Source organism: Tiliqua scincoides, chromosome 4, assembly GCF_035046505.1.
Source record: "Tiliqua scincoides isolate rTilSci1 chromosome 4, rTilSci1.hap2, whole genome shotgun sequence".
Lineage (NCBI taxonomy): Eukaryota > Metazoa > Chordata > Lepidosauria > Squamata > Scincidae > Tiliqua > Tiliqua scincoides.
Window position 1 is genome coordinate 116,598,432 of NC_089824.1, and position 24,578 is coordinate 116,623,009.

At 42.7% G+C, this 24,578-nt stretch overlaps 1 protein-coding gene across 1 annotated transcript; it reads right to left on the minus strand.

The window, feature by feature from the left end:
* Nucleotides 1–925: 925 nt before the first annotated feature.
* Nucleotides 926–23,421, minus strand: SHCBP1L (SHC binding and spindle associated 1 like). The gene is made up of 10 exons (XM_066624535.1): nt 23,161–23,421; nt 20,765–20,914; nt 18,604–18,818; nt 13,877–13,963; nt 10,767–10,985; nt 8,765–8,870; nt 6,182–6,335; nt 4,016–4,266; nt 1,582–1,704; nt 926–1,423 (listed from the first exon to the last, which is right to left on the minus strand). Exons 1-10 carry the CDS (start codon nt 23,419–23,421, stop codon nt 1,187–1,189), a joined length of 1,803 nt encoding a protein of 600 aa, XP_066480632.1. The 3' UTR covers nt 926–1,186.
* Nucleotides 23,422–24,578: the final 1,157 nt, after the last annotated feature.

The window sequence follows — 24,578 nt, forward strand, 5'->3', positions numbered from 1 at the left end:
CTATATTGACTTACAAACAAGATAATTTTACAAATAAATTTCAGTTTCCTCTCTGAAATAACATCAAAACATTGGTATTTTGTATTGTTAGTTCCAAGAAGTTAGCAAATTGGATTCAGAGAAACAATGCTGTCTGAAGTGTCTGTTAAATACTAGAAAACAGCTGAGAGCCAATATGTAGGATTGTAAAGATATGTAGAGATAACATAGATCAATGATGATAACTGAAAACTTTCAGCTGTGACAAATTGTAGGCAACACATTGGCACACTAATACTGAATTGACAATTATGCACAACAGAACAAGAAATAGAAGGGCAAGAAAAACTGGTGATAATGATGAGTTGAACAGAATTGACAATCCTTTAAAAGTCTGGAATTCTGTTTCTGTGGCTCAGCTGAAATATGCAGTTTGGCCCCATTTGTATTTCACATTAAACAGCAGCCAGGGGAAGAATGAGAACTAAGATCAGGGCAGCAATGTTCTCAGGGCAGCAAGGGATGTTCTCTGCCCCCTCACATCACAGACTCACTGAAAATGAGCCCCTAATGCTGTTATTCATCCCAGAAGGGAAGCTTCTATTGGTCCCAATGGAACCATCTCTATTAGAGCTAAATAGAAGCTTTTCACCAATTTTTAACCAGCTAGAACTGTTTGAATGCTAGAGGTGGGCTGTTACAGGGGAATAATTGACTTCTTACATTAGTTTTGGCACTGATCACTGCTATTTACACTGTAATAAAAATGAAGTTCATCAGGCAAGCTTACATTAATGCACTGGTAAATCAGCAACTAACTTTTTCAGAACCAATGTCAAGCCTCCTAATGGCTATGGAAATTATGCTATCAACAATAGCATTAGCAGTTACACAGTGATTTTTACGAATACGTTCATGAACTGGAAAAGGTAAATACAGTGCTGAATGTATAAATTATAAATCTTTGATCTATAATGCAACCAACTCTAATTGTGGTTTCTGTTGTAGAGGATTAAATTAAATGGAAATTTAAACATATTCTGTTCATGCTAAGAGATGGAAAAACTCCCCCTTTACTCAGAATTTTAGTTATGAAGCTAATCTATGTTTTAACAGTATTCATAACAACTCCTCTTAGTAATGTCTTTTTAATAAAGCAAATTTTCCTCCATCATAGCAAATGGTTGAAACTGTGAAAACCACAGCTTCAGTTAACTATGCTGATGCCTTTAATGTTGTCCTCTAATATATTGGTGTTTATCTCAAGGCTCAGTTCCTGCATTAGTTTGGAAACAGAATCTTCTCCATCTCCTGCTGCAGCACATTCCACTGTTCCTTCAGCTGTAGCACACAGCTGTTCTGAAGGCTTAATAATAGTCACTCCATAGCCATTGTTACTGTAAATATGATTGTTTTTCATCTTCAGTTTGGGAGCAGGAAGGACCTGTTAAGGAAACAATTAATTTTCCATAAATTCTTTGTTTTCTCAGTTCAGTCAAACTACTTAAATTTAGAAATCATCTCAAGACCCCCAGTCTCTCTATCTCTTCCCCAATAATTAAATATAACACAGCGGCAATCCATTATCCAACAATGATTTACCTTAATGTTAATTCCACCAAGGCTACCCCGTGAAGAGTCACTGTTTCTGAAGTTGTTACAGTGGTGAATTTTGTTACCCTCCAACATAGCTGTGCTTCCTGGATACAATTCAACTCCAGCCCCCTGAATACAAAACAATATTTAGCTTGATTTACAAAGGTTAACATGACCACAAGAAACATTTTAGTGCACACGGCTGGGGGGGGGGAAATACAAGAACACTGATAAAAGCATTTACAGCCCTGCTCAGCAACTTTATATAACTGCTACACTGAGTTCCAATTGTTTGATTTTACATAAGCTGTTCTGGGAACCTAGTTGGATGATGTACAAATGCCTGATAATACCCCCTGATTGCCTGATTTAATTTTTTAAATTAAAAAAACAAACAAAAAACTTCAATTGAAGTCAGTGGACTTTTTTCTAGTTAAAAATAGCTTGCATGCGGCAGTACAAGGAGGCTCAAAACCACACTAGAAGCAAACCGCTAAATTCTCCCTAACCCTACTGTTTCATCAATTTGCAGATAGTGCTAAATAGCAAGGGTGGGGGGGGAGCAGTAACACCCAAACCCTATATTTATATGTTTAAGGGCGCAATCCAAAGGCTCCCTTGTGCAGGTCAAATACTGTCGCAAAAGTGCTGTAAAGCACTTTTGCGCCAACATACGGGGAGACAGGGCGGCACACAGATGTGCGCCGGCCTCCCCATGCACAAGTCCTCCCAGGACACAGGTCCTGGGGACAGGTGAGTTGTATCTGCCAAGCTCAGCTGGCATAGGGGTTTGGGGGAAGGTGGGAGGGAGGCATTTCAGGGTGGGGAGAAGGCAGGTGTTCCTAGGGGTGGGCAGGCAGGGAGTGGGAGGCATGACCAGGATCTTGCAGTTATGCTGGATCCTAACCCCGTTCCTGGGCAGCCCCAGGATGTTTAGATTTGCAACACCTCCTGAGGTGGCAGACATCCAAGTAGCCCTATTGGGACTGCAGTGGCTCTCCCCAAGGTAAGGGGAAACTTACCCTTTCCCCTGGTCTGAGCCTCTGGCTGCCTGAAACTTGTGCTGGATACAGCACGGGCCCACCGGCCTGCCTGTTCCAGCACAAGTTAGGATTGGGCTGTAAAAGACTTATATACTGCCTTTCCTATGTTCAGGTTGTGCAATTAAACACATCTGATTTGGTCAAAAGCCCTAAAACTATGGCCTGGAGATGACTGATGGTCCCTGAAACACTTTTAGTTAAGCTCTGACATGACAATGATAGAGGAAAATGCTGAAGAGCAAAGTGTGTTTACCATGTGCAGAATATCCAGCTTGCTCTTTAATTTACCTTTCAAACTGATATGCAGCTTGGCTTTGTACTAATTGCATGCAGTTGCAGCACACTTGTCAAAATAATTTGCAGCTGTATGGTGTTCTCTCCCTTGTGTACTGTTAGTGTAGCTGGATCAAAATCACAAAGGAAGCTAAATTTTAATTCAGAAGCCTTTCAGGTGTCCCCCTGGATTATGGCCCTAAGCTTGAAAATGTTATGGTCCAAATAGTGGTCATCAGCTCAATGATGTTTAAAAAGAAACTTGGAATCAAATAATAAATGGGAAGGTACAAAACTGTGCTGCACACTGGCTTGAATAGGAAGGCAATCAGTTTAACATGTGCACAACTAGGTTTGGGAAACAAAGTGCAAAGTGCACTTCTAATGATGCTTAGCAACTTTTCTACACTTTACTGGGAGGCTTAACTCATATTTTGAAACTGTTGAATCTAAGCAATATGGGGTGGGGGAAGGGAAATACCCACAAACACTTTCTAGCTTTCCCAAGAACCAATCATGTAGATTAACAAGGTTGCCTTTCAAGAAAAATTTACATTTGCGCTGGCACAGGTTTCATTACATTCCACGGGAGAATTTTGGCTGTTGGAGGTCTTCTCGGTGGGGAGGAGGGGAGTACGTCCTAGCAGTCTCAGTGGGTCAACTCCAACCTGCGCCAGCAATATTGCTGGTGCAGGTCAGCACTGATCCATGCAGGATGCTCAGGCCTGAAAATGGCCTTGGGATCGGGCAGGCATCAGCGCAACCAATTCTGCATTCCCTGGCCTGATCTCCCCACCCCACTCCATCTTATCCCCCATTTCACTCTCACCCTGCCCTGTTCAGCCTCTTCTCAACCTCCCCCTCTGCTCTGGTGGGCCTCTGTCACTCCACCAGCGCCAGTAGGAAGGCTCCTGCCTTCCGGCTGGTGCACCTGAGCCCTGCACTGCTGCAAAGTGCTTTACAGTGCTTTTGTGGCAGCGCACGCCAGCAGAATGCATGTTCTACTGGCACAGGCTCTTGTTAGCATTGGTGTGAACGTCTATCTTTTTGTATAGTTTCTGTTCTATGTAAGCATGGTACTTTTTCAAACACACTGCATCTTGCATTGAACTTAAACAGAGTACCTGGGCCCCAGTAATCTCACTGTTTGAAACTGTCAGAGAAGCTCCAGCAAGTACACAGATGCCAGTTCCTTCACATTTCAAGACACAGTTCTCCAAAACTGTATGTCCAGATTCAACTACTATAATCCCATCGACAGTCCCTTTCTGTATCAAAGTAATATTCATTAACTTCAGATTTTGTGCCCTGGATACTACAAAATTCTCATGGGCAGGGTCTGAAACAATCACAATTTCCTCTGGTCTTCCAACACCTAAATAAAACGGGGGGAAAAAGCCTTATTAAAACTAATCAAGGCTGCAATTCAGTACATATGCTTATCTGGGAGCAAGTCCCATGGAACTTGGGGATTTGCTTCTGGTGAAACCTGTGCAGATTTGCAGTGCTTATATGCAGCAAGGGAGGAAGACAGGCCAGAGGACAGAAGAAATGGAACAGAGGGAGAAACTGCATGTAAATAAATGGCCAAGCAGCTTTGCACAAAACTTCTAAAGGCTGCAATCTTACACAACTGGACAGTTTGCATTGGCAAGGGATCTGTTCCTGGATGCGCACACCCACACACACACATACCCTGTGGATGCAGAAATCCGCGGATAAGTGAATCTGCGGGTTGGGTCCAATAGGACCCATGGATGCAACCAGAGGTATTATTTGGTCATGTCTGAGGGCTGAAGAGGCTGTGTGTGGCCTCTGTGGGCCTCAGGAAGGCCCCCAAAAGTGTTGGAAAGGCGCTTCTGATTTTTGTGGAAACCGGAAGTGCTTTTCCAACCCCTCCAGTGGCCTTTCTGAGGCCCACAGAGGCTGCATGTGTCCTCTCCGGGCCTAAAAAAGGCAATTCCAGTTTTTACAAAAAACCGTAAGTGCCTTTCCAACACCTTCGGTGGCCTGAGGCCCACAGAGACCACACGTGACCTCTCCAGGCCTTGGAACACCTCTAGTTGCGTCCAGGAGATCAGATGAGGTCTACAACCACAGTTCAGAACCTGCAATGAATCAAACCCATGGGGTCCAAATCTACAGATTAAGAGAGTCAACCTGTAAACACTTACCCGGGAGTTAGTTAGCATTCTAAAATTCAGATCACATTTGCAACAATGTATTAAAACAGTTGTTTTAACAGAACTGAGGACTTGGGGAAGTGCATCACAAAATTCATTTACGCTAGCCATTTCTTTTCAATTGCCAATTTCTCCTCTATGAAACTATAATGAGACAATAGATTGCATTCAATTGTAGGCACTTCATATTATTATTATTAATAAGAATTCAGATGGGGCCTTGGTATCCATGGGGGATCCATTCTCAGACCCTCATGGATGCAGAAATCTGTTTCTGCATAACCAAATCTGCGATCAGCCCTTTAAGCCTTCCAAAGGGGATCAGAGCTCTGCCTCTGGCTCATGTAGGGCCAAGTCTGGCTCCACAATGGTCCAGAGGACCCTCACTTGAACCAGATCTGCAGATGCAGAATCCATGGATATGGTGGCCCCACCTGTATTTATATACCACATTTCAACAGTAGTCACAAAGCAGTTTACATAGTAAAATAAATCACAAAATTGAATATAATATCATTTTGAGATTTCAAGTTAAAGTTATAAGTTATAGCTCCACTACCATTCCCAGACATAAGCTACTTGGCCAGGGATTGGTGCATCTTGGTGGCATAGCTCAAGGAACACCCTAAGAAACCATAGCAATTAATGTGATTCTCTGCTCAAGAGGCAATATAGCAGGGAATTGGATCCAGACTCTCCCTGACCTCCTGGCCTTCTTAATATCAGTGCTATCACAAATAAGCTGACCAGCATGGCACATATACATAGCTGGATGAGGTTCTATGGGTTGTAGCCAAAGGAAGTTAGTAATCACCAAGACCCACTGAAATTAACAGAACTTGCATTAATCACAACATCTCACTTATTTCAATAGCACTCAACTGTGACTAGCTTTCTTTGGATAGAACCCTACGTACTGTAATGTCTGCAAGGAGAAAGTTGAACATGTTCCCATTTTGATAGGAAGTTTCAAGTGATTCACTTTCTTCTGAGAAGCCAGGAGAACCTCTCATTTCAGTTTTCTTAAATCTATTTAATAAAAATCACAGCAGTGGCTTCTAATTTGGCAATTCTAAACACAAATCAATAGGAAAGTATACTAATGACCTTTAATAGTAATATCTTCAGTGAGCATGGAAAGATTTGCTGCTTTATATTCACCAGGGAAAATAAGCACATTATCTCCACTGTAACAGCTGTCCAAAGCCAAGTTTAAGTTATCATGCTGATGAAGCAGTGTGTCAGTGGATAATTCTTTAACCTGGACACATGAGGTAAAATACAAAAACATAAAATCAAGAATTAAGTTAGACGTTCAAAATTTTCAGAAACTACTATCTAAGGCAGTTTACAACATGATTAAAAAACAAGCCATTACAAAAAAGTAATTAAACAGCAGACATTTCAGCCAACAAAATAAAATAAAGGATCAGCAGTCAGTAACATTTTCTGGGGTCAGGACATATCAAGAGTGTTCCTGCTCCTCACGGATAGGATGATATCCTATGAAGAGTAAAAACTATCTTCAGTGGCAAGGCTTCACTAAATTTCATAGCTTTATCAGCGTGGGAAGTGGGTGTCATTCTCTGCCCAGTTCAAGACATATAGCAAAAGTTGTGCCAGTGACTACATTAGAAAAATATGGAACCACACTGACATCCTACAAAATACACCAAAAAGTTACCACAACTATAACAAGTAGAAGAGGCATGTCATGAAGAACAAATCAAATCATAAATCCAAGGGAAAGCTATTCATAGCCTTGCCTAAAGTAGCAGAAGACCATCAGAAATAGACAGGTCAGGATGTCCTCCCATCTCCAAACTGAAGGAACACTCATGTCCAATGTTCCATTTTCCAGAAGAAGGGAAGGATTTCCCTTCACATTTTCCTGTGAAGGGATGCATTGTAGTCATGCCCCACCCTGGGCAGAAACTGTTGTTATAATGCCATGCTACATAATACCACCTCCCCAATCAAAGCTGCCTCAGCAACATGGAAGGCCACATACCCATCTTGTACTGACAAACACATTGTGGTATAAAAGTTCAAAATGTGGTCTTGAAAAGTTTCCATTCATTTGGAATCATTGAATTCAACAGCATATTGTGTTTATCTATTAATCTCAACAATGGGTAGCTAAAACTGGACCTTCAAGGCCAGCAGCTTTGCATACACTGTGTGAAGAGACTCAAAGCATAGTTTTGTGAGTACTCTTGGAACCACCTGAAGCTTTCCAATGGGAAACCTGTAAATGGTAGGAAGACGCAGGGTGGTCCTCTCAGAAAAGTATGCTTATGGTTTATTCCAAAACACTATGCACAGCCACCAGCATCATCTCACAAAGGTTTTCCATGTTGTAGGATGATGAGAGAGAGGCTAGTAGTATTTATATCATGCCCACAGGATACATGAGGCACGGAAAACATTTCCACTAAATCCTTACATAATTAAGTGGAGATATTCCAAACAGGATATTATGGTGCACACTACTTTGTATTAAACTAGACTGTTCTCTGCATTTGTAAATAGTTTCAGCATCTCAGAAACAAAACATACAAAGAGATTTGGGCAGATACCCTTTACAAACTGAGTATGTGAAGGCATCAAATCAGATTTCAAAAAAATCAAGATGTTGAATCTAGGATCAAGATTAAAGCCATCCTGATATATCATTCCAATAATACACCTAACTAATACAGAAAAGCTTATCCTCAGCCCTTCACTACAGCTAAAAGATGTAGAAGCCAATGAGGACAGCTTAACAAAGTAAACTGAAATAAATTTGAAAAGACCCTTCTGTGCACAGGTGCTGGGGCAGAAGACAGAGAGGGTATTCTACCCGTTCACAGTCATGCTGTTGCCAGGTTATCAGCAGAGCAGGTAACAGCTCAGCATGAATTTTGACAAAGGAAGAGAATCCTGCACATTAGAGTCAGAGAAAGGGAAAAACAGTTGTGAAGTTATTTTGGATATGACAGAAGGAGCAATAAAGGTTTATTGAGGAAAGAGAAATAGCAAGGAAGGAGGGCTATTAACTACTTGGAGGTTCTTGAATTTAGCAAATGACAGTGCAATCCTAACCTATGCCAGTAGAGCCAGGCTACATGGTCTGTGCTGTATTCAATGCCAGTTAGTAGCAGACTGGAGATCACCTCAGGGTAAGGGGATCTTTTTCCCCTTACCCGAGTAACACCCCAGCCTGCCCTATGGGGCTACTCAGATCTATGTCAGCTATTTAGCTGCTGCACATCTGAGAAGCCCAGTGCAACACCAGCTTGGAGGAGGGTTAGCGCGGCATGCACTGCCACTGCTGATTCCGCCCCCTTCCCAGGTCCAATTCTCTCCCAGTTCTACCCTCCCATGCCCAAAAATGCCTCTGCCTGGACGTACTACCCTCCCACCACCCTCTCCCACCCACCAGACTGCCCAAAGCACACATCTGTGCTGGCTGGTGAAGGATTAGGATCCAGACCAACTGAGCCAACACAGACCTCTGCACCAGCCTAGCCTGCTCCTGAGTAAGCACAAATGTGCCTTATAGTATGTTTCCAACACTTGGAGTCTGCACAAGAGAGGCTTATGCCGGCTAAAGGGGGTTTGGGACTCGACTATAAGTTAGAAACAACAACAAACACTATGCAATTCTCTGCCAACTCATGATGCACATTCAAATGAAATGTTCCTTACCATTTCTGCTGTCACCGTTTTTGAAACTATATAAGTTACAGTTTTCCCATCATCTCTGCGTCCTTTCCTACGTTTCAATATTCTTGGGGTCAGAGGTCCATGAGCCCTGCAATGTAAAATGAACTCTGAACTACAATTAATTTTAGACAAAGAATTCTGAGGATAAGTACAGCAAACTGACTTAAAGTACACGTAACACTGCATCTGTTTCATATTTAAACAGATGCAGACATTTAAGCCTGAACAATATCCCTATACATGACAAACATACCAGAAATGTCTGGCACCAGAAACTAAATTCAAAGCAAGAACATTATGAAGTATTTAGTATTTAAATTTTTTGCTCAACAACTTAATTTACAACTCAAGCAATGCACTGCAGACCCTAGAAATCAAGATCCTTAAACATTTTTTAAAGTAAGAAAATTTGAATTTGCATAATTTAAACAATATTGAAATCAGCTAGTGTTAAAGAGACTAGACCAGTGATTCTCACACATTTAACACTGGGACCCACTTTTTAGAATGAGAATCTGTCGGGACACACTGGAAGTGATGTCATGACCAGAAGTGACATCATCAAGCAGGAAAATTTTTAACAATCCTAGGCTGCAATCCTACCCACACTCACCCAGGAGTAAGTAATTTAATACCCATTTAATAGCATTGTTAAAAGACTATACTTAGTAGCTTGTTAAAAGTACAGGTCTGAAACATTTCCCCAAATGCAGCCACATACCATGGTAGCATTAAGTCTAATATATTAAAAATGAAATATTTAAATGAATGGGGACCCACCTGACATTGGCTCGCAAGCCACCTAGTGGGTCCCGACCCACAGTTTGAGAAACACTGAACTAGAGGATCTGGGTTCAAAGCTCTCTGGAAGCATTTTTACAGTTTGGAAAGGAATATCAACTTTTAAAAACAAAGTGTTAAATCCATAGATTATTAGGATTATGCAGTTCATTTTTTAACATGTGGCCAAAGCAAGAATATGTTTTTACAATGTTTTCATGCTCCATTTTCTCTGCCTTCTAGTAATTCCCATGATTCATTCAGCTACAGAACACCCACACTTCAACAAATTCTTAATAAGATAGACATACGAAATTTAACTTGTGTTATAAATGAAGAATAGGATTCATAATATTGCCAGGGCAAGTGAGAAGGGATTAAAATATTTTAAAATAAATTCTTTGAACTATAGTCTACCAGCTGTTATATCACATGATATTACAGAGCTTGAAATTTTGCTTACCCCCAAACACTACTTTTTAGCTTTTACTTCAGGCAATAAAGGCAGAAATTATGTGAAATGCAATAGGTTTTCTACTTATAATAGAATTTCACTCACCACTGGGGCATTAAAAGAACAGCTGAGGGGAAAAGCACACTGCTAGTACCAAATAGTGTGTTCAGAGTGCCTGCTTGAGACTGCAGTGGAAGCAGCTCTCCATTGACTCAGCTAATTGACTGTCATTTCGAACATTAATTTCCTGTATTAATTTGCAAACTGTGCTATTTTGAAAACATGCAAATTAAGCCCACATTAATTGAGAGCTGCCTGTATAATTTATAAATGAAGTGATAAACTAGTAAAAGCAAATATTTGGAGGATAAGCAAAATCCTCAACAGTGCAATTCTATCCATGTTGCTCAGAAGTAAGTCCCACCAGGGATGTGCAGTATGTGCAGCGCAGGGATGGCAGTGAGGCAGAACTGCCCTGTTATCCATAGAAAAGAACCGTAGCTGCACCACTTGCTTACTCCTGAGGAGGCTCTCCTTTCTCAGGTGTCAGGAAAGCCTCCTCAGGTGTACATGGGTGGGGTGGCAGCCATGCTTTCCCACAAACTACGATGAAGCAGTTCTGCCTCACCTGCCATCCCCGCACCTCACATCCCCAAGGCCCACTGTGTTCAGTAAGGTTTACTCCATATGTGCTTAGAACAGCTGCCCTAAGTTTGATAGCACTAGATATCATATGTTAAATGAAATTACCTCAGACGTAAATCTTCCCATATTTTCAGCAATCCACATAGCATTATTAGTTCATAGTATTTTTTCCAACATTCAACAGCTTCTTCTGCTGTGGGCTCTTCCTTAATATTACTTTGATAATGAATCAATTCCAAATGCATGCTCTTGTACTTTTCCAGATTTCTTCTAAAACGATGAGCAATTGGAGCAGGGATAATCCCATTTTGAATATCACACCAACTATGAAGTGATAAGGACATTAGAGCTTTCTTACCATTGAAACTTCATGCAAGAAAACCAAGCTCTAGTTTTCACAAACAGCAGATAAGGTAGTAACATGGTTAGAAAAAGAGGAATGTTATCTTACTGTAAATCTCCTGTTCTTGGAAGAGGGGAAATCCTGATCTCTGGGAATATTCCTCCCATATTCCTCCCATTGGAGGTAGGGCAAAAAAGAAAGTTAGTTCCACCCCGGGTGAGGGGCATCAACACCCCAGACTGAAACTGCACAAACTGTGAACAACTCCTTTATCTGCTATAGGACCACAAGCGGCAATATATGAGATCAGACTACTATGCCACATGCAGTCACCTAAGTGGCCAAGATAACTCAGCTGAAGGGATGGCCTGTTAGGGACAATCCCCAGGGAAGGCCTACCTACAACCTCGTGTCACTATCATCCAGAAGAACAAGCTAAACATGCAAGTGCAGCAGGTGGAATGCCCCCTTCCTCTTCCAAGAACAGGAGACTTATGCTGAGACAAATTTCCTGGTTTCACTGTAAGCGGGGCATTCTTGACCTCTGGGATTTGACAGAACATCAGCTAAAAGGATGGGACCAGAAGAGGCTCCAACTCCCCCATAACACTTTCTGCAGCATCTTCCAACCAAAGCCCACCTCAGTTGAAGAAAATCAGTCAATCCTATAGTGTTTCGTGAAGGTGTGCACTGATGCCCACACAACTGTTTTGCATATCTCCTTCATGAGACTTGCCCCCAAAAGGCTGCAAAGGTGGCCACACCTCTCAGGGAATGAGAAGCGATTCCCCCACCAGGGGAGTTTTTCCCAAAGACCTGTATGCTAACTCAATACACTGAAGTAACAACCTAGCCAGGGTGCCAGAGGACCCAACTGTCTTGTCGTAAAACAAAACTTAGTCTTCCTGAACTAAGAAATATGATCAAGAATCATAACTCCCTCTTAACAATTAGCATGAGCCACACCTCCATGTTTCATGTACTGGCATGGGGCATAAGGACAGCAGCACCAACACAGGAAATATTTAGAAAAGTGAGCTGACCTTCAGCATGACCAGAACAGTCCAGAGAACCAATCTTATCTAGGTAGAAAACAAGCAACTTCAGGTTTGAAGACAGGACTCAAACCTGGATACCCACCTAGCTGATGTGATAGCTACCAGAAACAGAGTTTTGTAGGTCAATTCCCTTAGAGAGACTCTTACCATAGGCTTGAAAGACAGCCACATGAGCACTGAAAGCACACAATTCAGGTACCAGTCAAGGAAATTGTGCACCATCAGTGGACTGAGCAAAGCTACCCCTTTCAGAAAACATTTGACAAGATAAGTGAGTGAAACACCACCCCTACAATCCAGAATGCTCTTGAGTGAAACTATTGTCTTTTGAGTCATGATGAGCCTCTCCTTCAACCTGGTATGTAGGAACTCCAACACCTGCTTGGGTCTTAACTTCTATTCAAACATCACCCCCAATGCTGCAGTTTTCAAACTCCCAGGGAGTTTAAAAACTGCAATAAGTTCTTGCAGGGGCGGGGGAGGCTGCGGGGGCGGGGGGAAGGCAGCAGCGCAATCCTTTGCCTTTGCCTCTCAAGGGGGCTGCAGGGGCTTGGGCTTGGCTGCAGGGCTCCCCAATGCTTCAAAAGTGAACGTGGAGCGATCATGCTCCACTTCCGATTTAGCAGAAGCAGCGCGCGATCACTCCACTTTCACTTGTGAAACTTCAGGGAGCCCTGCAGACAGCCACGCAGGGGTCCCCGCAACCCCAGGAGGCTGCAGGAGGCTCTGGTAAGCGTACCCAAGCCCCTCCAGCCCCCCTGAGCGGCACGATCCTGGGGATCTCGCCACTGCCTGCTCCCTGCTTCCTGACTGCCCTGCCCCTTAAGGGGAAACAGGCCAGGGCCCACAGGCTGGGGTGTCGTGACGCCCCAATCTGAAAAGCCCTGCCCTAATGGCTTTTCATGTCATACTGTGTAAACTCACGGCATGAACTGGTGTCTAGATGCCATCAATGTATCAAGGACAGCCTCTTAAACACCACACGACCCTAGCCAAAGCCTTTCAGCCTCCATGCTGTTAATTGAGCCTGCTCAGAACTGGATGGAGAATACGACCTCGGCTCAATGGATCCTCTCTGACTGGGGGGGACAAAAGTTCCTCTAGTAGGAACTCCAACATTTCTGGTAACCGAGGCCACCAAGATGCTATCAAGATTACGTTTGCCCTCAGTTTCCAAATTCTTCTGACTAGTCACTAGTGACACAGGGGAATGCACTCAGCAGAACCTAAGGCCACTCCTGGGTGAGGGCATCTACAGGCCCACTCCTATGTTTCTCTGCCACTCCACAGCACAGCACTGCCAAAATGGCTGCCACTGTATCCTTAGGGGCAAAGGAAGTTGCCAGAGGTCTCCTCAGGATAAGGGAACATCAGTTCCCTTAAGCCTCGTAGAACCCAGGCAGCCCCTATGGGACTACTCAGATGTGTACCAGGGAGCTGGCACAGAACCAAGAAATTTGTGTGGGGCTCTACATCTCCAGAGGATTCAGCAGAGGCTTCCCTGCTGCACCTTCCCTGCCCCCCCCTCCTGGCCCTGAGACACCCTCCCTCGATCTGCCCAGTTCTTCCCCCTCCTCACCTTCCCCCACCCCGAGAAGCCTGCACGTCTACAGGTATAAAGCAAGCACATTTAAGAGAAAGCTTCTAGTCTTCTCCCTGACATTCTTGCTTTCTATGCTTTCTATGTTATTTTGTGGAGAAGCATTCCAACATATGACCTTTCACCACAATTCTGCAGTGGTACCCACTTAAACACAAGTTTACCACTTCCCTGCTGTTTGTGAGAAGTAGGGCTGAGAAGCATACATACTCACATCTTAATCCTCTCTTCTATCAGTGCAGCATACGTCTCACTATTTTCATCATCATCCCAATCTCTCCAAAGGAAGTCATAGAAAAACCTAAATAAAATCCATAAGATGTTACAATAAGAAAAACATTTCCTGCCAGAAGGCTTACAGTTAAGTAAAAATCAAATTTTGAAAGTGAAATAAGAGAATAGGAAAAGGGGGAATGCAATATAAAGCCTTAGACATTGCAACTGCGTTAAATGTAAATTAATGTGAAATGTGAAAAAACAAACCCCTCCAAAGGTTGGCTGCAGTGTTTCTCAGCTCTTTACTTATTGCTTCAGATTCAATTTACTTAGGAATATGCTGTAGTAGAAAATAGGATGTTTTATCTTTTACCCCAGGGGTGTCCAAACTTTGTGACAGAGGGGCCACATCTCTCCGACATCGTTGGGGACCAGGAAAAAAAGAATTAATTTACATTTAAAATATGAATAAATTTACATAAATGAATATATTAGAGATGGTACATATGAATGAATGAAGGTCCCATGATAGTTCAGGACCTCTAAATCACCTTCTGCAAAACAAGGCTAGCCTTTCTTTTGCTCTCCGCTTCACAGATGTGAAACAGCAAGCAGTGGAGGGAGCCAACTTGAAGCTCAAATGAGAGGTCACGCAGTTGGCCCTTGCGCTGAATGTAGTTGCATTGGACCAGCATAGGCTCCAGAGGCTCACTGGAGAGTGGGAGCTCCCCACGGGCCAGACTGGGAGTCCCTGAGGGCAGCAAATGGCCCCCAGGCCATGGTTTGGGCACCCCTGTTTTACCCAATCATCCTTTGTTCTTACCTAGTTTTTCTGATTTTTGTTTTTTAGTTCTTCTTGGTACCCCCTTGAATAAATGTCCTGATTTGATTAAATACACTAAAGTACTACTTCAGGTTATGCTGAAATGTCCTTAATGTTTTACTTTGCCAAAGATTTCAGCCACATTAACCCCTATATCAGTGGTTCTCAAACTTTTAGAACTGAGACCCACTTTTTAGAATGACAATCTGTCCAGGACCCACTGAAAGTGATATCATGGCTGGAAGTAACATCATCAAGCAAGAAGTGCTTTCCTGAGAATGCAGCAAGTACTGAAACTGTCCATGGCACGCACTGAAATTATGCCATTTTCTACAGATAGGCAGGCTATAAATAAATGAAAATGAATAATTATGAATACTTAAAGTAAAACCAGTGTGACCAGAGGTCATAACCGCAAAAGTGGACAAGGCACCCCAAAATGTAGGACATGACAAAATAAAAGCTAAAAACACTTGTATATTAATGTCATGTGGTTAATTTAAACACCATATTATTAGTATTATTAATTATATCATTAATATTAATAATAATATCATTAATATTAATAGTATTATTAATATCAATATCAGTATCATCATTATTATTAAATTTGCAACTATATTACATATAATTTATTATTTACAAGAAAGTTATGTGCTGCCTGATCACAGGAAAAAGGAGAACATTTAAGTTCTTTTCCAGGACACAAGGCTAAAAGAGAGGGTACGTCCTAGAAAAAGAGGTTGCCTGGTCATCCTGAGTAAAACAAATAATGAGAGATAAGATGGGAAAGCCAGCCCTGTTCCACCAAATGAATTCTCTCTGTAGCCTGCCTGCAATAACCTCAAGCCCCCCCCCCCAAAAATCAGTAAGATTTTCAGCCCTATCCAGTATCCAGTTCAATTTTAAGTTCTATTTAAGTCAGTTCGGTGTGATTTGGAACAAAATCAATTTTAAATCCAACATGTTTTCTGTTTGGGCTGGATTGAGATTCAAAGCTTCCCTCTAAATAGCATAAAAACCCCAGAATGAGGAGGAGAGGAACTGAGGCTCCACTATCTGGGGGACGACGACAATGCTTTCCAATAAAGCAGTGCTTCCCAAACCTTTTAACATTGGAGATCACTTTTTAAAATTACCACACCATCAGGACCAACCTAGCTTTACAAGACTAAAAAAAAAAGTAAAAAGTCTTATCAGATCAAACCTCTTTTTACTGTACTATGGTGGAGGGGCTGCCTTCTGGAGCTCACGTTGAGTTCCACATTATTATTATTATTATTAACAGTATTTATATACCACTTTTCAACTAGAAGTTCACAAAGCGGTTTAGAGAGGAAAAATCAAATAACTAATAGCTCCCTGTCCCAAAAGGGCTCACAATCTAAAAAGATGCAAAAGAACACCAGCAGATAGCCACTAGAAAAGACACTGCTGGGGTGAGGTGGGCTAGTTACTCTCCCCCTGCTAAAAGAGGAGCACCCGCTTGAAAGAGTGCTTCTTACCCAGTTAGCAGGGGAATAACACATTCATTGGATTGAGACCATTCCGGTAGCCTTTGCCTGACTTTCCACACAAGCTAAGGCATGTTTGCTTACTTGTGAGTAAACAAGAACATGTGGATTAGTTTAGCTTTCCATAGGGCTCAATACATTGTCAACTTGGAGGAAGGGACTTCCTTCTCAGGTGTTTTTGGGGGGCAGTGTTCATCAGATTGGGATCATTCTGGTGGCGCTGGATTTCTCTTGGCCTGCCTTTCACAATGGACCAAGGCACATTTGTCTACTCACAAATAAACACAATGTGGCTCCGTTTTAATTTCCATAAGGCTGAATGCATTTTCCTCTTTTTTTATTAGTTTGCCAGTTGCAGCTTCATGATTCCACCAACAATCAGCTCACAACCCACCAAGTGGGTTGCAACCCACAGTTTGGGAAACACTGTACATCAGTGGTTCCACACTTAGCACTGTATAACAGTGGTTCTCACACATTTAGCACCAGGACCCACTTTTTAGAATGAGAATCTGTCAGCACCCACCCAAAGTGATGTCATGACCAGAAGTGACATCATCAAGTAGGAAAATTTTTAACAATCTTAGGCTGCAATCTTACCCACACTTAACCAGGAAAAAGTTGCATTTACTATCATTGTTAAAAGAATATACATAGTAGCTTGTTAAAAGTACAAGTCCGTAACATTTCCCCAAACACAGTCACATACCAAGGTAGTATCAAGCCTAATACATTAAAAATAAAATACTGAAATGAATGTGGACCCACCTGAAATTGGTTTGTGACCTACCTAGTGGGTCCCAACCCACAGTTTGAGAAACACTGTACAATAATATATATGGTAGGGTTTCTCAAACTTTGGGTCATAACGCACCAGTTGGTTGCAATCTGATTACTTAGTGGGTCATGAAACAGAAACAAGCTGATCGCTGAAGAAGAAAATGTATTGAGCCTTATAGAAAGCAAATCTGAGGCACAAATGCATGTTTACTCATGTGTAGGTTACCATGCTTCAATCCACTTCAAAGGGCAGACTGAGAGGAACACGTTGCCAACAGAATAGTCCCGATTCGATTAAAGAGACCCCAAAAACTCTCAAAAAGGAAGTCCCTCTTCTCTCCAAGTTGACAAGGAAAATGTACTGAGCCCTATGGAAAGTAAAACTGAGATGCACATGTGCATTCACTTGCAAGTAGGCAAACGTACCTCATCACTTATCAAAGGTCATGTGAAGGGGAGTGCAAGGTTACCAGAATGGTCCGGATCTGATTAATGTGGAGCTCAACACCCCACCATAGTAAAAAGGATAAAAACAAGAGGCTTTGAGCAGCTGCTAAAGAGAAACTTTTTTTAGGCTCATAAAGCTAGATGGGTTCCAATAGAGTGTCTTTTTAAAAAGTGTGTCCTGGTGCTAAAAAGTTTGGGAATTACTGGTATAACTGCTAAAGAAGCAAGGCAGTCTCCCTTCTCACACAGATTATACACAGAAACAAAAGATATGAACTCAACCTGAACAATAAAGAAGCAATTTATGTATCAAGATAAAGGCAGGCACTTCTAGTACTCAAGTAGCACAGAACAATCAGAATATCACTTATTTCCCCATTCTGTTTTAAATTCCCCAGGTCAGTTAAATTACAGGGTTTGTTTGTTTGCCTAAGAGAAACTTCATTTTTGTAAGCACACAGCAGAGATTAAACTTTAGCAGACTGCAGGCATTAATGAAGGACAATGTTTGAGTAATATATGTTGAAATAATTAGTAACATAGTCATCAGTCAAAGCAGCTGACATACAGCAGGAACTTATAGTTCCAAAGCAAGGAGCAAATTAAGGATAAGACTCAAAACATACCCTCAGGAATAATGTTCCTACATCAGCCACTGCTCCAAATGACAGACCGGCAAAACACAGATCTGAGATAAAATGCTGTACATTTGTATCGCAACCTTCAAAAACGTACAACTGAAGCAAAAGGTGTATAACTTCTAAAGAACACAAGTTCATAAAACCAAGGAAAAGACTAAAGAGGACCTGATATCAAAATTCAAAGTTTTTCAAAAACTTTAATATATCCAGAATTTATTTTCACTGTATAAGAGCAGCTGAACAAAAATGAAACTTATAAAAAGGTAATGAAGAATGAGTTGAATCTGTTAAATGGTCAGCAGTAGAACTGTTAGTTTTTAAGATTTTAGGGCTCTGTAATTTCAGTACTCTAATGCAATTTGTTTGCACAATATTTTAATTTCACTAACATATTTTCATCCCTAACAAACCTGAACCAAGTGTAATATTCTCATAAGAATTCTCAATCTTCCATAGCTGTTTCTATTTTAAAGCAATTCTATGTTTAATACCCTGCTGCATAGCAAGCTTGAGAACATACCTCACAATTTCCAAAGCCTTGGCTATATCAAAAACTATACTATCCTGCCCATCAACAGGATAAATTTCCAAAAGAGGCACACAATGATCCATTTCCTCCAGAACTTCATCAACTAATTGTCTTGGAATATTTGCAATATTAGAAGAAAAGGGTTCAGCTACTGATGCAGACACTTTAAAGTTAGCAGAGGGATTCTTGGGCAATTTGCAAAAAACCTGTAATATAACCCAAAATTTCAAAAATTACAAGATAAAAAGAGATTAAGATTCATATTTGTCAATATGTTCCCCAATAATTTTGACTTCCCTGAAATATTGTAAAACTAAATTTAGCTATACAGGCATAAACTGAAGCGTTAAGGTTAATAAACTCCAAATTATTTAATCAATAATGGCTGAAGAATGAATGTTATTGATCAGTTAACTTGCAAGGAAGAGAGAAGGGTGTGGTAAGTAGACGGAAGAGATATTCTAAATCAAGATAAGGGAACAAATGAAGTAAAGAATTTGTTTGATCTTAAACTGACCATCTTTCATTGCATCATATGCAATGCATCTTTCATTGCATTCATCCACATCCTGAAGAGGAATTCTGGCAAGATGCAATGAAAACCAAAAAGTAGTATCCTTTCTCTATCATACAAATACTGTGGAAACTCTTTAAGAAGACCTGCAAGAGTTCTTCCTTAATTAATATATTGCTATTATTACAGAAAAGTGAATTAACAATAAAGATATTTATTTAATTTTCTGTATTAATTTACTAATAGCCCAATCCTATCTTCAGTCATCAAAACAGCATGCAGCAGTGCGAGCTCAACTATATGATATGGGCTGGGTGGGGACTGTGACATGACAGAGAAGTAAATAAATCAAATTTTTACTTATCTATTCAGCTGCACCATGGTCCCCAATGAGTCTACTTGAATCTGCACCAGCTCTTTGGTTGGTGCAAGAGGACCCAAGGGGGGGCATAGGATAACAAAGGTGCCTTTGCTGCTGATATCTGCCCCGCCTTCCACTGATATACATCCCAGTGGCCTCAGTCCTCACCTCAATCTTCCCTTCATCAAAATGATTCTCCCCACTCCTCACTACCAAATTGCCTCCTCTGGCACTGGTTGGGCACTCCAGTAGCATGCATACACAAGATTTGCACTGGCAGACCTGTTGCATGTTCCGTCACTGCGGCTGCAGGGCTGTTGGAGAGGGACTTCCTCTGACAGAACACTAGTTCTGTCAGTGGAAGGCACCCATAAGATTGGGCTGTGAATGCTATATACAGTATTCAATTCAAATTTTAAATGACAATAAAATAAAGATTGTTGCATTAAAATATTTTAAATTGCATTGACTAAAATACTTTTATAAAGCTGCATAAACGAAATTCAGCATAATAATCAGTGGAGAAGTCCCTGGGTATAGGTATAGGCAGAACTTATGCACAGAAGTTCCCAATCAGTTTCAAAAAAACAGCACTCATTATGGACAAAGTCCTCCTCTACACTCATTTGATCTCTACTAGTAAACCAAGGGACATAAGTAAAGCCACATCTGCTTATCTCAAAATGCAAGGAGAAATATTTAGTATAAGGTACTCCCTGAAGTGCAGAGGACATCAATTATTAACACTGCAATCCTATGCAAGTCTACTCAAGGCTAATTTGGGAGTGTTTAATCTACTCAAGGCTAATTTATTGTATGTTTTAAAGAGTATTGTTATTTTTTATTATTATAATTTTTTGTGAGCATAGGTGTCTATTTACTTCTTGTAAGCTGCTTTTGAAAAGTTCAGGAAAAAGCATGTGTCACAATCTTCAGGTGGCAGAATTTCAAAAACAACACTTAGAATAAAAATGCACAAAAAGGTGGGTGAACTGGTAAGAGCTCACTTTCCATTCTATTATGTCTTAAGGTAAAAGTGATGAAAATGACTTTTCATTTTCATGAAAATGAACTTTCTAGAAAGCCCATGACATTTTCTAATACAAGGAACTATTCAAATTATAGGCATTAGTAACTACATTCATAGCATTGTGACTACATTCATAGCATTGAAAATTAACTCCTACCATTCTGAAATGTGCACAAACAGTATGAATTAAGACAAAATGCATCTATCCATCTATTTTAAATGACATACTAAAGATTAATTTTGTTACCTCGACAAGGACACCAACATATGGTATGGGAATTTCTTCAGCATTCACAAAAAATAGTTCTGGATTTGTCTTCCATACTCCTAGCCATTTTTCCTTCATCTTCAACTTCCCCAAAAGGTATTTACTAACAGCCTCATTGGCATCTTCTGCCTTTTACATAACATCAGGGAAAATATACATAATCCAAATTATTCATTGTTTTCAATGTTAGAAATGTATTTAGATATTTTAAAAATTAACAAAACATGACTGTTTTTTGCTAATCTTATAATATGGATCCTTTATACTTCACCATGCTCTCTGTATCTAGTCTCATATAAAGTATCTATCTATAGAACCATTTGGTAGACCATGTGAGGTTTAAATAAGACTGGAAAAGATAAAAGCCCACCTTCTGTTTCAGAAGCCCATGAAGTATCAGATAGGGAAAGATCCCTTTCCTAGAACACTTAGGAGCAGGATGGACATCTCCTTAGGGCAAGGGGCTATATTTTCCCCTTATTCCAAGTAAAGTCTCAGCTGACCCTATAGGGCTTCTTGTATTGGTGCCAGCTATACAGTAGCACCAGGGAAGCCAGATGGGAGGTCAGGATACAGTGGAGGCCTGCTCCGCCATTCCCACCCTCCTCCTGTGCCAAATTCACCCTCCCCTGCCCAAAACTGCCCCCTCCACACCTCCAACATGCCCTCCTGCCATTCTCCCCAAACCCACACACTGTCCAGCATAATTTTACCTGGGCTGACCAGCAAAGGGTTTAGATGTGGTTCCAGCATGCCAGCACAGACCCTCACACTGGCCCATGAGTAGCTGTAAACATGCCTTACACATGCTTGCAACAAGCTGAGCCAGTGCAGAGATGCTGTAACTCAACACAAGATTTGGAATGCACCATTAAGTAATCTTATTACAAGAACCCTGCAGGTGTGCTGTTTCTGGAGGTATTAGCCTTGAAAGTATATTGATAATTCTCCCCACCCCCATCTCTCTAACAGTATAACTGGTTCTGCAGAAATACAGTATTTTTGTTGACTGATATTACCCACTGACAATTGAAATTGCTGTATAGGATAATACAGGGCTAAATGACCACTCAGCATTAGTGACCAACTTCACATTTAATAATTAATATTAGATGGCAATGATTACACTATGATTACACTAAGACCTTTTGCTATCCTACTCATTTTGTTCCATTCATGCAATAAATGACTACTGTTCTTAATCTCCCAAGTTAAAAAATGGGGACCCAACAGTGACAGTGAGATGTGGTAAGTTAGAGTAAAACCAAAAAATGGGCAGTCCAAGCTTATGCTTTCAAAAAGTCACTCTGAGGACCCAATTTTGCAAAAGCTTTTGCAGTAAGGACTGGCTCTGAAGGCAAGAAGGAAGGGCCACTTTACACCAGAGGCCAGGCGCCTGAAGAAACTTAGGATGCAATCCTAACCCCTTATGTCAGTGCTCTCCAGCAGTGACATAAGGGCAGTGCAGCTCTGAGGGAAGAGAACAAACATTCCCTTACTTTGAGGAGGCTTCAAAGTGAGTGACACCCAACTGCAGGATACAGCACATGTCCCATTGGCACCACTATGCCAGTGCTGGAAAGCATTGACATAAGGGGTTAGGATTGTACCCTTAGTGTTTTGTACACCCACTTGTATGCAGGGGAGTGAACTGTGGGGTGCTGAGTGTTCCATGAAGTGCTCTTTGCCTGACTCCTGCTGTGGCTATGTGGTTAGTGAGCTACAATGTAGACTTACTGACTAGGGATAGGTCCAATCCTATCCAGCTCTCCAGTGCCAGTGCAGCCACAATGCAGCCTTGAGGAAAGGGAACAAATACTCCCTTACCTGGAGGAGGCCTCCATGATTGCACCCTCACTGCAGGACGCAGCGCATGCCCCATTCGCACTGCTGCGCTGGTGCTGGAAAATTGGATAGGATTTGGCTCTGATTTTACACTCTCCACCAAGTGGCCTCAAACCTGGTTTGCCTGGCTCTGATTCTGGGTCTCTGTGCAGTATGAGGCCCTGACTCCATACACCACTGCCCCCCAAAGAAGCTTGGCTCCAAGTGAAGAGTGCCTGCTCTTGCCTCCATGGACACCACTTCCTCAGCCAGCCAGTCTCACACCCTGTTGTGGGCTCAGGCACAGTGCTCTGCCCACTCGGTCAAACAGCCCTTCCAAGCTTTCTCCTCCACGCCCAGCAGAGCTACACTGGGCAGAGAAGGGGATCTCCAACCCAGGCAGAGGCAGGGAGGGAGGGCAGCAGCACTGGAGGCGACGGGAGCGCAGAGGCGCCCACACGGACCCCAAGGGCGTGTCGGGCCGGCTGAGGGGGGTGAGTGTGCGACTGAGAGGGCGGGCACTCCGAGGAGGCGCTCTCCTCTTCGCCCACCTTGCAGCCCTTCAGGAGGTGGTCGCAGTACAGCGCCACCTTCTCCCTGCCGGTGAGGGCCCCCAGGTGCGACGGGCACTGCAGCGGCAGCGGCTCGGCCTCCGGCTCGGCCTCCTCCCTGCCGTCCTCCTTCGGGCTCACAGAGAACAGGCGGCGGGCTCTGGCGTCGCGAGGCGAGCTCCCCGCAGCGCTCAGGCTGCCGCAGGCTCCCTCCTCGCCCTTCCCGTCGCCCTGCCGCTGCTCGGGGGCGCCCGACGCCATCGCCTCGACAGGCACGCGCGCCTCTGGCCGCGCATGAGGCCGCTGGAAGCAACCGCCGCGCGCGCGCGCGCAGCCAATGGGAGAGCCGGAGAGGGAGGCGTCTCGTGCCGTCACAAAGGGCCGTTATGGCTTCGAATGCCCCGTCACAGTCCTGTCTGGCCGTCTTCCTCCGCGGCCCCTCACACAGCAGCTGCTGGAAACTGTGTCAGCACGTGCCGGGACTTAACTTCTTCATGCCCAGCACGCTCTCCTGGCAGGGACTGCGTGTGGGCCAATAGGAACACGCACCTCACACGTCCCTACGTTGACAAAGCACTCACAGCCCATTCCTAGCCACACTTTCCTGGGAGTAAGCCCCATTGACACTAATGGGACTTACTTCTGAGTAGACATGCATAGGATTGGGCTGTCATACCCTTAACGAAGGGGCACTCCAGTAACCTGTGCTAGAGCCCAGGCCTATGCATGCCTACTCGGAAGTAAGTCCCATTCTAGTCAATTCTAGTCAATGGGGCTTACTCCCAGGAAAGTGTAGATAGGATAGCAGCCCTAAGGCCCAGTCCTATCCAACTTTCCAGCAGCCACAATGCAACCCCAAAGTAAGGGAACAAATGTTCCCATACCTTGAGGAGGCCTCTGTTAACAGCCTCCCCACCACAGGATGCAGTGCATGTCCCATTGGCACTGGAAAATTGGATAGGATTGGGCCCCTAGTCATGTGGCATTTATGCACATTACACTGAGGCAAATCCCACTAGCCCAGGGATCCCCAAATTGCCCTAGTAATAAATGACCCTCCCCCAAACCCTGTGGCACACCTGCACACCCGGCCCACCAGTGTGCCACGGCACAGTAGTTGAAAATGGCTGCAGTAGCCACTCAACAAGGAGCTGCAACTGGTCATGGTTCCTTGCTCCTGTGATAGCAAAAATGATTCTAAAAATGTAATGTGTGAAATAGCTCCCAGGAGCTACACTGCAGTCCATTAACATTGGTGTTTCCCGCACTGAGCCCATGAGGCGTCAAGGGAAGCCATGCGCCAGAACTGCAGGCTTGGCAGTCTGGTGTGTGCTTATTCACCACGTTTCCAAAATGTTTAGGACATTTTTGCACATTTTTGCTTCCCATCTTTTGTTTTCACTGGGGGATACACGCTT

Excerpts from the sequence above, each read along its gene's own strand:
- SHCBP1L (XM_066624535.1), bottom strand. The coding sequence starts at position 23,421 with ATGGCGTCGGGCGCCCCCGAGCAGCGGCAGGGCGACGGGAAGGGCGAG. Across the intron at positions 20,915-23,160 it reads ACCTCCTGAAGGGCTGCAAG|GCAGAAGATGCCAATGAGGC; the intron begins GTGGGCGAAGAG and ends GTTATGTAAAAG. Across the intron at positions 1,424-1,581 it reads TTGGTGGAATTAACATTAAG|GTCCTTCCTGCTCCCAAACT; the intron begins GTAAATCATTGT and ends TTTCCTTAACAG.